This window comes from Phocoena phocoena, chromosome 20 (genome assembly GCF_963924675.1).
Source record: "Phocoena phocoena chromosome 20, mPhoPho1.1, whole genome shotgun sequence".
Taxonomy (NCBI): Eukaryota; Metazoa; Chordata; class Mammalia; order Artiodactyla; family Phocoenidae; genus Phocoena; species Phocoena phocoena.
The window spans coordinates 15705515-15719764 of record NC_089238.1 but is presented as its reverse complement, the minus strand read 5'-3'; the positions used below and the strand labels follow the sequence as shown (position 1 = coordinate 15719764).

The 14250-nt window shown below is 59.3% G+C and overlaps 1 protein-coding gene across 2 annotated transcripts; it reads left to right on the top strand.

The window, feature by feature from the left end:
* The first annotated feature begins 311 nt into the window (after nt 1-311).
* Nucleotides 312-12845, top strand: ARHGAP33 (Rho GTPase activating protein 33). 2 transcript variants are annotated; one of them, XM_065899373.1, is made up of 21 exons: nt 312-375; nt 1708-1813; nt 1893-1977; nt 2332-2412; nt 2522-2659; nt 3092-3184; nt 4138-4260; nt 4348-4425; nt 4511-4577; nt 4661-4720; nt 4811-4963; nt 5047-5149; nt 6573-6717; nt 6794-6876; nt 6961-7068; nt 8461-8606; nt 9242-9395; nt 9479-9624; nt 9705-9779; nt 10828-11493; nt 11587-12845. In XM_065899373.1, exons 6-21 carry the CDS (start codon nt 3092-3094, stop codon nt 12843-12845), a joined length of 3459 nt encoding a protein of 1152 aa, XP_065755445.1. In that variant the 5' UTR covers nt 312-375; nt 1708-1813; nt 1893-1977; nt 2332-2412; nt 2522-2659. The 2 variants fall into 2 exon arrangements, with proteins under 2 accessions (XP_065755445.1, XP_065755444.1); XM_065899372.1 differs by lacking the exons at nt 312-375; nt 1708-1813; nt 1893-1977; nt 2332-2412; nt 2522-2659 and having other exon boundaries at nt 11587-11978; nt 12063-12845.
* Nucleotides 12846-14250: the final 1405 nt, after the last annotated feature.

Sequence of the window (14250 nt, the reverse complement as noted above, 5' to 3'; positions counted from 1 at the left end):
CCTGACCCTTTTCTTCTCCTTCTCGTCTTTCTCACCCCTTCCCAGTCCCTCTCAACCAACCCTCCCTTATCCCCCATCAGCCTGAACCTTTACTTCAGCCTCTCCATCTTCTACCCTCCTCCCTACTCCACCCTAATCCCAAGCGTGCATTGTACCCCGATGTGATCCGTGGGTCCTCTCCATCTTCTTGTCCTCATCCACCCTCCCCCACCATCTCCCTCTCCCACCCTGCTGTTCCTGCTCATTCATCCATTCATTCCCTCATTCGCTCACTTAACATTCACTGAGACCTCTGTGTAGCCCCTTTGCTCCAGGCACAGAGAAAGTCAGATCCCCTCCTGCCTTGGGGAGCTTCATGGGCTGGAGAGGGACCCACCCAAGGGTGAGACCCAAAGGATGAAGTCGGCGTTGTAGAGATACGAAGGAGGGAGAGGCTAGAGCCCAGTCTGAGGAATCCTCATCTGGCAGATGGTTAATTTATTCATCAGATTTTACCCAGCCCCTGCTGTGGGACTGAGCTGGCACTGGGCATTGGGACCCAGAGAGGAATCAGGCACAACCCAACCTGTGAGGAGCATCAATTCTGTGCCCAGCTCTGTGCTGGGCAATGCTGGGGGACTAGGGACTCAGCCCCAGTCCAGTGGGGGAGATGGACTCCTCCATTGGACTGTCACCAGACAGGGACATCTCAGAGTGCTCAAGGCTGTAATGAGGGAAGCTCAGGAAACATCAAGCCTGGGATGGGGGTGGCTCAGGGGATGCGGGAGTCCAGAAGAGGAGTCTGACACAACCTGAAGGGTCAGGGAGAACTTCCGAGAGGTGGGAACATGAGAGTTGAGACCTGAGGGATAAGTGAAAAGACAGGGAAAGGATGGGGAAGAGTGTTCCTTGCAGCAGGACCAGCCTTTGCAAAGCCCTAGAAGGAAATGAGAAGATGGTACTTTTGTTGGACTCTTAGAAGTTTGAGAGCTCTGAGAGCAGAGGCAGTGGGAAGAGATGAGGCTGGAGAGGTAAACAGACCAGAATATTTAGACTTTAACTTTTTTCTTTTTTTTTGCGGTACGTGGGCCTCTCACTGTTGTGGCCTCTCCTGATGCGGAGCACAGGCTCCGGACGCGCAGGCTCAGCGGCCATGGCTCACGGGCCCAGCCGCTCCGCGGCAGGTGGGATCTTCCCGGACCGGGGCACGAACCCGTGTCCCCTGCATCGGCAGGCGGACTCTCAACCACTGCGCCACCAGGGAAGCCCTAGACTTTATCTTAAAGACAACAGGGAGCCATTGAAGATTCATGACCTGTGGAGAGACAGAGGCAGATTTGTGTTTTGTGAAAGTTATACAGGCTCTTGCTGTGAAGAAGCTGGCTGGGAGGGAGAGGTGGAAGCAGGAAGACTGATAAGATGGGAGCAGTGACTGTCCAGATGTCTATGAAAGGCGTGGAGAGGCACATACGGGAGATGACTGTACTCTGCTGGGGCTACAGGAGGGTTTTAAATGGGGAGAGATGGTACCAACATGCTCTTTCCCTAATTCACCCGTGGGCCCTGCTCTGCCAGCCCCCCACCCCAGACCACACACGAAGAAGCAGACCTACCCTCAGCCCAGCCTTTACCTCCCTGCTCAGGGCAGTGTATGGAGCAATTGACAGATAACAATGCTCCCGTTGTCTCTCTGCCCCCATCTCTGGGGGCCTCTGATTCTTCTTTCTGCTCTACAGGCTCGCAGCACTGACAGCCTGGATGGCCCAGGGGAAGGCTCAGTGCAGCCCCTGCCCCCAGCTGGGGGGCCCAGTGTGAAGGGCAAGCCTGGGAAGAGGTGAGAGGTGAGGGAGAGGCTCAACTTAGGAGGGGAACCAAGCGCAGGAGCCACTAGTGACCTGTCACCTGTCCCCCAGGCTCTCGGCTCCTCGAGGTCCCTTTCCCCGGCTGGCTGACTGTGCCCATTTCCACTACGAGAACGTTGACTTCGGCCACATTCAGGTATGGGGGCAGTACCAGGTGGGTAGGCAAGATCCCACCCAGCCCTGAAGCAGTATCAGCCACTTTACCGCTGAAACCTACCCTTGGGACTGGCTGCTCAGTGGCAGGAGCTGCAGGGCAGAAGGGGAGAGTTGTTCATTCTTTCATTTGTTCTTTTATTCATTCAGCAACAACTTTTTGTTAGGTGTATGCTTTGTGCCAGGACCCTGTACTCTGACTAAGACATCACGAGGCCCTGCTTTTGGGGAGGCTCAGGAGGGGGACACAGACCCATCCTTAGATAATGCCGATCTGGAGAGGTCAGGGCTGGAAAAAAAGTGAGACCCTCACCTGGACCTTTGTTTCCCTCTACAGCTCCTGCTGTCTCCAGAGCGTGAAGGTCCCAGCTTCTCTGGAGAGAATGAACTGGTGTTTGGGGTGCAGGTGACCTGTCAGGTGAGGCCACCCACCCCTGCCTCTCATCGAGCCTGGCGGACTGGTTGCCACAGTCCTCAGCTCAGGGTAATGGAACCATTGCTCCCTCCTGTCCTTCCCGCTCCCACAGGGCCGTTCCTGGCCAGTTCTCCGCAGTTATGATGACTTCCGTTCCCTGGACGCCCACCTCCACCGGTGCATATTTGACCGGAGGTTTTCCTGCCTCCCAGAGCTTCCCCCACCCCCAGAGGGTGCCAGGGCTGCCCAGGTAAACTACTTGTTGTCCCAGCCCCTACCTCAGCCAAGGTGTGTCCTCATCAGAGATGTGTGAAACCATCAAGGCAGGGGAATAGATCAATATTTAAGCACTGGTATGGCCCGAGTCCCAGCCAGTCAGAGGCCTTAGAACTGCAGCAGGGTTCTGGAGACTCCTTTTAGTTGTAGGATCATAGGGAGTTCCCGGGGGCTCCAATGGAAGGGTCAGAATGGCCAGACCAATGGGGGCACACGGGGACTTAGCATAGTTTATTTAACCAATTGATATAACAGCATTTCAGTACTTAAGAGCGAACGGAGCAGCACCCATGCGTACAAGTTGAATTTCGGCTCTGCCAGAGGCGAGCTAGGGCAGTATAGGAGGGCAGTGGGCTGTCTTGGGTGGGGTCTTCTCACATAGTCCACTCTGACCGCCTGCCCCCAGATGCTGGTGCCGCTGCTGCTGCAGTACCTGGAGACCCTGTCAGGGCTGGTGGACAGTAACCTCAACTGTGGGCCCGTGCTCACCTGGATGGAGGTGGGCCCGGGCAGGAGGGCTTGGGCTGGGAGTGAATGAGGAATGTCTGGGGAGCAAGAACGAGCCTGGGAGGGTGTGTGTGGGCACAGGAAAGAAACGAGTAGGAGTGGAGGAGACGCTGGTATTTCAGTGTCTGTGTGGGCGCTTGCCTATGAGGAAAAGACGTGTGTGCGCGCATGCACGCACAGGTGTTGAGCTGTAGGGATGTGAGAATTTCAAGGTATATTGGTTAGAAATAGGTTTGGCTGTAGCTCACAGAATGCCGGGCTAAGAGTGGCTTAAAGCAGCAGGGTTGGTTTTTTTTAAATTAATTAATTAATTTTATTTTTGGCTGCGTTGGATCTTCGTTGCTGCACGTGGGCTTTCTCTAGTTGCAGGGAGCGGGGGCTATTCTTCGTTGCGATGCACGGGCTTCTCATTGCAGTGGCTTCTCTTGTTGCGGACCACGGGCAGGCTCTAGGAGCGCGGGCTTCAGTAGTTGTCGCACATGGGTTTCAGTAGTGTGCTCATGGGCTTAGTAGTTGTGGCTCGCGGGCTCTAGAGTGCAGGCTCACTAGCTGTAGCGCACGGGCCTGGTTGCTCCGTGGCATGTGGAATATTCCCAGACCAGGGCTCAAACCCATGTGCCCTGCATTGGCAGGCGAACTCTTAACCACTGCGCCACCAGGGAAGCCCTAAGCAGCAGGTTTTTAGATAGCAGATGTGCAGTGTCTGCTATGGAGGACGAGGGTGCAGGGGTGTATCAGAAAGACTTTGGGCAGGAGAGTCCTGGGACATGGAAAGGGCCTTGTTTTGGGAGGGGCAAGGATGTAGGTGTTTGACCAATAGCTCTGAGTGACAGGGGCTCTTGGGTGGGAGACAGGTGGTGGCCTCCATTGGGCATGGAGGAACCTTCTCTGTCTTTATTATTGCCTTTCTCTGGCCTCTCCCTGCCACGTTCTCTTCCATCTCAGCTGGACAACCACGGCCGGCGACTGCTCCTCAGTGAGGAGGCCTCACTCAACATCCCTGCGGTGGCCGCTGCCCATGTGGTGAAGCGGTATACAGCCCAGGCACCAGACGAGCTGTCCTTTGAGGTGAGGCTGTGGAGGAGCAGACTCCAGCTGGGTCCCCACTTCCCCTGCGCCTTCTGACCCTCCCTCCTCACACCTGCCCACTCCCAGGTGGGAGACATTGTCTCAGTGATCGACATGCCGCCCACGGAGGATCGGAGCTGGTGGCGGGGCAAGCGGGGCTTCCAGGTGAGCCTGGCTTGGGGTGGACACGTGGGGTCGGGGCACCGCGCCAGCTCAGATGGCCCAGTCACTGACCCCAAACCCTCCTCAGGTCGGATTCTTCCCCAGCGAGTGTGTGGAGCTGTTCACAGAGCGGCCGGGTCCAGGACTAAAGGGGGGTGAGTGTCTTGGGCAAAGTGGGGAGGCCCTCCTGCATCCTTTGTCTGCCATCCATCCTTTCCACCGCTTGTTCGCCCCACAGATGCCGACGGTCCCCCGGGTGGTGTCCCAGCTCCCCAGGGTATCTCCTCTCTGACCTCAGGTAATGCAAACGAGGGGCGAGGCCCTTGCCTCCCACCCCATCAGACCGGGGGCTGCACTGACCCTGTTTGACCCGCCTTTACACCCACAGCTGTGCCCCGGCCGCGTGGGAAGCTGGCCGGCCTCCTCCGCACCTTCATGCACTCCCGCCCTTCCCGGCAGCGGCTGCGGCAGCGGGGCATCTTGCGGCAGAGGGTCTTCGGCTGTGACCTTGGAGAGCACCTCAGCAACTCAGGCCAGGATGGTGAGGCCCGGGCCCACCTGCCCTGCCCGATCCTCCCAGCCAGGCTGCAACCTGCCCAGCCCTGACCCCGCTCTTTCTCCCAGTGCCCCAGGTCCTTCGCTGCTGCTCTGAGTTTATCGAGGCCCATGGGGTGGTAGATGGAATCTATCGGCTCTCGGGTGTGTCATCCAACATCCAGAGGCTACGGTAAGGACCCTCCACCAACCCCTTCCCTCTGCAAACATTTATTGAGCATCATCTCTATTCCAGGCCCTGTGCCATGTGCTGGGGACACAGAGTTATTGGGAGGGCACAGGGCAGGGTTGGACCGTGGTGGGGGCAGAGAAGGCTTCCTTGAGGAAGTGACACCCCAGCTGAGGTCTGAAAGGTGAGAGCAGAGCAAGCACTCAAAGCAGAGGGGTCGGCCTTCACTGAGCACCTGCCACATCCAAGCGCTAGGCACTGGGGACGCAGTGGTGAATGAGGCAACCAGAAAATCCTGCCCTCACGGGGCCCACGTGCTAGAGGGGGAGCCAAACAAGGAAATGAGAGAGTTTACAATAGGTGACAAGTGGTGTGGAGGAAAAAAGACAGGGGTAAGCAAGATCATAATAAGAAAACGGTGGGGGGGGAGGTATTGGGGTTTTCAGTAGGGTGGGCGGAGAAGGCCTCCTGGGGGAGAGCTCGCTGTGGAGGAGGTGAGGGAGCGAGCCATGTGCTTATCCACGTTGGAGGGAACAGCCAGCGTGAGGGGAAAGCAGCAGGAGATGATGTCTGCGAAATGATTAGGGGCAGAGCATGCAGGGCCTTTTTTTTTTTTTTTTTGCGATACGTGGGCCTCTCACTGCTGTGGCCTCTCCCATTGCGGAGCACAGGCTCCGGACGCGCAGGCTCAGCGGCCACGGCTCACGGGCCCAGCCGCTCCGCGGCATGTGGGATCTTCCCGGACCGGGGCACGAACCCGTGTCCCCTGCATGGGCAGGCGGACTCTCAACAACTGCGCCACCAGGGAAGCCCCATGGGGGGCCTTTTTGATGACTGTTAGGATTTGGGCTTTTACTGGGAGTAAGAGGGGAGCCACAGGATGGGTTCTGAGCCCAGGAGGGGCAGCACGCATAACAACAGTCAAAGAGGTGGGAAGCAGTGAGTCATGGGCTTTCAAGCTGACAGGAGGCCGTGAAGCAAGAGCGTGGAGCCTGGGGCAGTGAGAGATGAGGCCGAGGTCACGTGCATAGAGCTTTTACCTGAGAGGGTGGGACACCGCCAGGTTGTGAGCAGGGGCCGCTGGGATTTCAGCTGCATTTTCCAGTGTGACCTCTTGGAGCCAGGAAAATGGCACAACTTTGTGGACAGAGCCCGGTCACACTGTGGAGGCAGATAGCCTTGGGTAGCTACAAGCAGGGCATCTCCCACCTGAGTGTCCTCCTCTGTAAGTGGGGTGCCCTTGTCTTTGGCACATAGGGTTGTTGGGGGGAAGGGGGGCTCAGTAAGGCTCTGAGAGCCTCTGAAGAGTCCAGCACAGGAAGAGGATTGCATCCACCTGTGGACACTTTAGGGGGCGGGGGAAGGACACGGCCAGGTGGGCTAGCTCTGACCCGAATCTTCCTCCTCCTTGACCTGGTGGCCTCAGGCATGAGTTTGACAGTGAGAGGATCCCTGAACTGTCTGGCCCCGCCTTCCTGCAGGACATCCACAGCGTGTCCTCCCTCTGCAAGCTCTACTTCCGAGAGCTGCCGAACCCCTTGCTCACATACCAGCTCTACGGGAAGTTCAGCGTGAGTGAGGGTGCTGGCAAGGTTGGAGGGTGCTGGGAGGCGTGCGGCCCCCTCATTCATGCTCACACAATCTCAGGAAGCCATGTCAGTGCCTGGGGAGGAGGAACGCCTGGTGCGGGTCCACGACGTCATCCAGCAGCTGCCCCCGCCGCACTACAGGTAAACCAGGAGGGGCAGGGAAGGGCTGTGGTGGGCTCCCAAGGGAGTTGAGGCTCAGGCGTCCCCCTCCGCTTCCACCCCCAGGACCCTGGAGTACCTGCTGAGGCACTTGGCCCGCATGGCGAGACACAGTGCCAACACCAGCATGCATGCCCGCAACCTGGCCATTGTTTGGGCACCCAACCTGCTACGGTAAGCTGGCAGCTCACCAGCCTGCCGCCCTAGCTCCCTCCCACAGGCTGGGCCTTGAGTCTCCCCCTCCCCCTCCCCCACCCCAGGAACCCACCCAGCTTTTGCTCTCTTGTTCATTTCACATATTTCTTAAGTGTCGGATGCCAGTATGCCAGCCCCTGTTCTCAGCACCGGGGACACAGTAGTGAGCAGGAACCTGTGCTCTGGGCTCACATTCTCATGCGGGAGATGACAGTGAACCATTACAAGAAAAACACAGAGCGCTGTCTGATGGCGATGAGTGGCAAGGAGAAAGATTACAAAGTGGGGAAGGGAGATCTGCAGGGCCATGGCATTCGAAATGTTTAGACTGGCAGTGAAGGCTTCAGGAAGAAGTCTTCCATGGCCAGCAGCAGGGTAAGCCCCAGAGGATTTGATGGTGACCAAGACAGGCAAGTTCTCTGTTCTGGAGGAGTTCAGTTCTTGGGAAACAGATAAGTAAATAAATGAAATAGATTGTACATGGTAGGTATAAGAACTACAGGAGAAAAAATAAAGACAGACCTGGAATATAGAGGTTTACAATTTTAAATGAAGTGGGTGGGGAAGACTCCATTGAGAAGGTAACATTTGAGTTGATACCTGCAGAAGGTGAGGGAAGGACCCATGTGGATATCTGAGGAAGAGCAAACTAGGCAGAGGGAATAGCAAGTGCAAAGGTCCTGGGGCTGGGTCAGGGCCTAGTGTTTTGGAGGAGCAGCAGAGGGGCCAGTGTGACTGGAGCTGAGTGAGTGAGGGAGGGGTTGAGGGGGAGGAGATGGTAAGGTCAGAGAGGTGATGGAACAGGTAGGGGAGGGACTTATGGGTTGTGGGTCATGGTGAGGACTTTGGCTTTTACCAGGAGTGAAATGCAGCCAGAAGAGGGCTCTGAGCCAGGAGGGCCCTGATCTGACTCAGGGGTTCACAGGCTCCCTCTGGCTGTGTGTGGGGAGCAGACTGTAGGGGCGGGATGGGAGCAGGGAGACCAGGGAGGAGGTTGTGTGATGGTCCAGGAGGGAGAGCATGGAGGCTGGGCCAGGGTGGGGGTAGTGGAGGAGCAGAGTTTAGATTCTGGATAGACTTTGTAGGTGGAGCCCACAGGGTCTGCTGAGACTGGATGTGCGTGTGAGGGAAAGACGGGCCAAGGACAATTCTAGGGTGCTTGGCCTGAACCACTAGAAGAAGTACACTGACTGAAATGGGATAGGCAGGGAGGGAGCAGGTTTGGGGAAGGGTTGAGAATGCAGTTTTAGTTTGACAGGGTCAGAGACATTGAATGATAGTCATTGCTTCTAAGGCTCCCTACCTCGCCTGGCCAGAACCCACCAGCTGGGGCTCGAGGCACCGGGCCACCCTCCCCGTCCTCCCATCCAGGTCCATGGAGCTGGAGTCAGTGGGGCTGGGGGGGGCAGCAGCCTTCCGGGAGGTGCGGGTGCAGTCGGTGGTGGTGGAATTCCTGCTCACCCATGTGGACGTCCTGTTCAGCGACACTTTCACCTCTGCTGGCCTTGACCCTGCAGGTATGCCCATCCACCCCCGATGTCCTGACTACTGCCCCCTCATTGTCTGGGCTGCAGCGGGAGGGCAGGTGGGCTCCCAGCCCCATCCCTATCCCACTGAAGCTGGACCTCCCTTCTGGCTCCTTGAGGACCCCGCCCCGGCCTCTCCCTCCCCTCCCCCCCCTTCTCATTTCAGCTCCTACGCTCAGGATCCCCACTTCTTGGCCCGGACATCGTTCTTCCTTCACCCCTTGTAGCTCCTGGGGGCGCTCGGGGCCTTGGGTCCACCTGGGAGGAGGTGGGAGGTCCCCAGACTTGACCCCGCCCCAGCCCCACCCAGACTCCCCGCCCTGCCCCGGACCCCAGCCCAGTCAGGATTCAGCACGTCGGAGGGCCCTCTGGCTCGAGGTAACTGAAGCCAGAGCCGCTGTCCTCGCTGGCTGCTGGGAGCTGCCTCCTCATCAGCTCGTTCTGCCTCACGCCTCCTCCTCACCTGCCTGCTGCCCGCCCGTTCCCGCCTGATCCGCCCTGGCCCCCTGCCTTGCCAGCCCGGGTGGGCACGCTGCTGGGCCGGGGCTTGGGCTGTAGCGCTTGGCTTTGCCTGTGGCCTTGAATGGTCCCAGAGCTGACGGCTGCCCCCTTTCCCGACTTCCCAGGCCGCTGCCTCCTCCCCAGGCCCAAGTCCCTTGCGGGCAGCGGCCCCTCCACTCGCCTGCTGACGCTGGAGGAAGCCCAGGCTCGTACCCAGGGCCGGCTGGGGACGCCCACCGAGCCCACAACTTCCAAGGCACCAGCTTCACCTGTGGAAAGGTGAGTGGGAGGCCTGGAAGGGGAGGGGCTCGCCGGGGGGCCCCAGCTCTCAGCCTGCCTCCTGTGTCTCACCCAAACTCCAGGAGGAAAGGGGAGAGAGGCGAGAAACAGCGGAAGCCTGGGGGTAGCAGCTGGAAGACCTTCTTTGCCCTGGGCCGGGGCCCCAGCATCCCCCGAAAGAAGCCTCTTCCCTGGCTAGGGGGCACCCGTGCCCGACCGCCACCTTCAGGTCAGAGGCCGGGCAGCTGGCGTGGTGGTCAGAGAGGCACTGCGTAGTGCCCCCCGTGACCCTTCTTCCTCTCCCTGCAGGCAGCCGACCTGACACTGTCACGCTGAGATCTACCAAGAGTGAGGAGTCTCTGTCATCGCAGGCCAGCGGGGCTGGTGAGCACAGGGCAGCGCTGCCTATGCCCAGGTGGAGCTGGGAGGGACTGGGGCCCTGAGCTGGCCTCCAAGTGGTGTTTTCAGATTTGGGGGTCTTGGATTTTTTTCGTTTTTAATCTGGACCATAGGTACAATAAGTTGGATAAAGCTTCACCCTTGTTTCCTGATGCACTATGATCACTGGTCCATGCAGCGTCCTTTCAAAGTCTTTTATTCATCCCTTTTGAAAAAAATTAAATAGTATAATGAACACCCATGAACCCACTGGCCAGAACTAAAAGAGCGCCACTGTGTTACCTGCGAACTCTTCCCCCTCCCACCTGCTGCCTCCCCACCACAGGCATCCTCTAAATTTGATAGTCTTCATCCCTTTGCATTTACAGTTTTATCACATACAGGTGCAGGCGTCAATAACATACTGGGAAGTTCTCGTTGTTTTGAAACTTTAATTAAAGGGTACCATTAAAAGCGGTATCGTGCTATGTGTGGATTCACTCACCACTACATTATAGGCTGCCATCCGCGCTGCTGAGTATAGCTCAGCCTCCTTCCTCTCCGTCACTCTCTAGTGTTCCATGTGTGGGTGTCCCCTTGGGAGTTGCTTGTCCATCCTCCTCCTGATGGATCTGGGGGCTCTGATGAGCTTGCCCAGGAGTGGAGGTGCATACTGTACGGTATGCTCACGTCCAACTGTACAAGACAAGGCCCAAGTATTTCCCAGACGTGGTCGCCCCACGCTGTACTCCCAGCCACTGTGTATGAGATCTTGCTGGTCTCATGCTCACAGCCAGTGGGGTCGTCAGACTTCATTCTTGCCTTTGGGTCTGGAAGGATTCTCTTCATGGACTTGCCATTTATTTCCTTTATCACCCATGAGGCTGAACAGCTCTCCCTGGATTCCCAGCCATTGTGACCCTGTCCAGGGACGTGCCTCTTCATGTTATTTCCCCAACTTACTGGGTGGTGTGTCCTGTTCTCACTGATGCATATAGGTATGTAAAGTTCTGACCCCTGACCCCTAACTGCGCCCCCCATACTGCCCTTCCAGGCCTCCAGAGGCTGCACAGGCTACGGCGACCCCACTCCAGCAGTGATGCTTTTCCTGTGGGCCCAGCACCTGCTGGCTCCTGCGAGAGCCTATCATCCTCCGAGTCCTCTGAGACCTCCGAGTCCTCCGAGACCTCCGAGTCCTCCGCAGCTGGGCTGGGGGCGCTCTCTGGTTCCCCCTCACACCGAGCCTCAGCCTGGCTAGATGATGGGGACGAGCTGGACTTCAGCCCACCCCGCTGCCTGGAGGGGCTCCGGGGGCTTGACTTTGATCCCCTTACCTTTCGATGCAGCAGCCCCACCCCAGGGGACCCTGCACCTCCCGCCAGCCCGGCACCCCCGGCCCCCGCCTCTGCCTTTCCACCCAGGGTGACCCCCCAGGCCCTCTCGCCCCGTGGACCCACCGGCCCTGCCTCACCCATTGCCCTGGACATCTCAGAGCCCCTGGCTGTATCGGTGCCACCCGCTGTCCTGGAGCTGCTGGGGGCTGGAGGAACGCCTGCCTCGGCCACCCCAGCGCCAGCCCTCAGCCCCAGCCCAGGCCTGCGCCCCCATCTCATCCCCCTGCTGCTGCGTGGAGCTGAGGCCCAGCTGAGCGACACCTGCCAACAGGAGATCTGCAGCAAGCTGGCACTGCCTGGTCCCCGGGGAGCCCAAGGCCAGCACGGTGAGTACTGTCCAGCCCACCTGATCCCGCACCCTCACAGCCCTGAGGCTGCGCCCAAGACCCTGCCGACTCCTCTTCCCACTCCTCTCCTAGGTGCTGGTATGGATTCACTGCTGCTGCCCCCACCCCTGTCCCTCCTTCGTCCTGGGGGGGCCCCGCCCCCGCCTCCCAAAAACCCAGCGCGCCTCATGGCCCTGGCCCTGGCTGAGCGGGCTCAGCAGGTGGCTCAGAGACAGAGTCAGCAGGAGCAGGGCAGCACCCCGTCTGCTCCCCACTCCCCTTTCCATGGCTCGCTGTCCCTGGAGGTGGGCAGTGAGCCCCCAGGGACCTCAGGGAGTGGGCCACCCCCCCGCTCCCTAGCCCACCCAGGTACCTGGGCTCCGGGACCCCCACCCTCCCTACCAAGACAACAAAGCGATGGGAGCCTGGTGAGGAGCCAGCGGCCCACGGGGACCTCAAGGAGGGGACCCAGGGGCCCTTCCCAGGTCAGTGCCCAGCTCAGGACAGGTGGGAGGTACAGGGATGTGCCAGAGATGGCAGCCCACTTCCTGTGTTCTGTCCCCCCACAGGTTCCTACCCCTGGCTTCTTCTCCTCAGCCCCCCGGGAGTGCCTACCATCCTTCCTCGGGGTCCCCAGGCCAGGCTTGTACCCCCTTGGCTCCCCATCCTTCCAGCCCAGCTCCCCAGCCCCAGTCTGGAGGAGCACCCTGGGTCCCCCTGCACCACTGGACAGAGGAGAGAACCTGTACTATGAGATCGAGGCAGGCGAGGGGTCCCCTTACTCTGGTCCCACCCGGTCCTGGAGTCCCTTGCGTTCCATGCCCCCAGATAGGCTCAATGCCTCGTATGGCATGCTTGGCCAATCACCACCACTCCATAGGTCCCCCGACTTCCTGCTCAGTTACCCACCACCCCCCTCCTGCTTTCCCCACGACCACCTTGGCTACTCAGCCCCCCAGCACCCTGCCCGGCGCCCCACCCGACCTGAGCCCCTCTATGTCAACCTAGCCCTAGGGCCCAGGGGTCCCTCACCCGCTTCTTCCAGCTCCTCCTCCCCTCCGGCCCACCCCAGAAGCCGCTCTGATCCTGGTCCCCCAGCCCCCCGCCTCCCCCAGAAACAGCGGGCCCCCTGGGGCCACCACACCCCTCACAGGGTGCCTGGGCCCTGGGGCCCTCCAGACCCTCTCCCCTACAGGGCAGCCCCACCAGCCTATGGAAGGGGGGGCGAGCACCACCGAGGGTCCTTGTACAGGAATGGGGGGCAAGGAAGGGAGGGGGCTGGTCCCCCACCCCCCTACCCCACTCCCAGCTGGTCCTTCCACTCTGAGGGCCAGACCCGAAGCTACTGTTGAGCCAGAGCTGGGAGAGACCTTCCTCCTTTCTCTTCTCCCTCACTGATCTTGGTCCAACCTAATCCCTTGTTTTGTATTTTCTTGAGCTCCTGACCCCTACCCCAGGTTTCTAACTTTGTAACTTGCCTCTGATGTGGGTCCCTAACCTGTTATCATAGCTTACCTACCCTGGGCTGAAGGGCATGCCCATCACCCCACCACCCTCCATCCTGGGGGCTCTTGCACAAATCTGAGAGGGTTAGGCTGACTCCCTGTCCTCCCTTTCTCTCCAGGAGTTCCCAGCATGTCCTGTCCTGTGCACAGGGGGTGGGGGGACAGCTCCTGCCATCTCCCCCCACATACCCCACTAAACCATCTGACAAAATTAATGAATAAAAATGGTGAAAATGTGGCTGCTAGTGTCATGCTGGGGCCAGGCTCAGTGAATAAAGAGGCAGTAACAGATGGGTTGCTTTCTCATTTTATCATTTCAGCAGGTGCTAAGTGGCGAGTCACTCCTGGGAGACTCTGAGGGGCAATATGTGCAGAGAAGGGGCCACGGGTGCCCTAACAATTTGTGTCAGGAGTGGGATTGAGCCTGGGCCTGTCTTCAAGTTGGCATCCACCTTGTAGCTCTGCTATGAGCTCCAGCAGATCCATCCTGGGGGTGGGGGGCGGGGTGGGGGGCGGGCAGGTGAGGGTTATCTCAGGGATGAGGAAGGGGCCTGTGGCCATCCCACCAGTGCCCCATTTCTCACTTCTGCAGGCTGGAGAAGAGACTTCCTCTGATCAGCTCAGGACTGGGCGCCTGCAGGAATAAAAGACTAGAGCTGCCACCTGGTGGCCACGGAGCTCAGGATGGCCCTGGGAGGGTGGGGTGGGGCAGGGGCTGGGCTCAGGGTCCTCTGCTTCACCTGCCCACGTGGCCTTCCCTGCCAGCAGTCTCCAGGGTGTGGGAAGCCTCCCTGTGGGTCAGTAGGCAGGGGGTGCGCTCACAGGGCTGGGGGTCAGCAGGGCAGCCCTGTGTGTGTGCCACCGCGGCCCCTGCAGGGCTTGGATCTTGGCTGAGAACTTCCTCTCAAACTGCTCCTCAGAGCTCTGAGTCCCCAGCAGGGAGGCTGAGTCCTGAAGGCTGGAGTACAGGGCAGGGCCCTGGGGGAAGCAGGGTTGGTTGGGGGTCACAGGTCATCGAGTGGACAGTTGGGGGTCCCAGCGGGTCCCTGGTCAGAGGAGAGGCAGCCAGGGAAATTGGGGTTGGTGACAACTGGAGGGAGGGGTCACAGGTGAGCAAATGGTTGGTGGCACAGGGCTCAGGGTATCCATACTGTTGATCTGGGCTCCAGGCAGCGGTCCAGGCTGACGCTGGCTGTGGGGCTGTGCCCTGGGCAGAGGCTGGGGCTGGGACTCGAGCTGCTGCCCGAGTCCC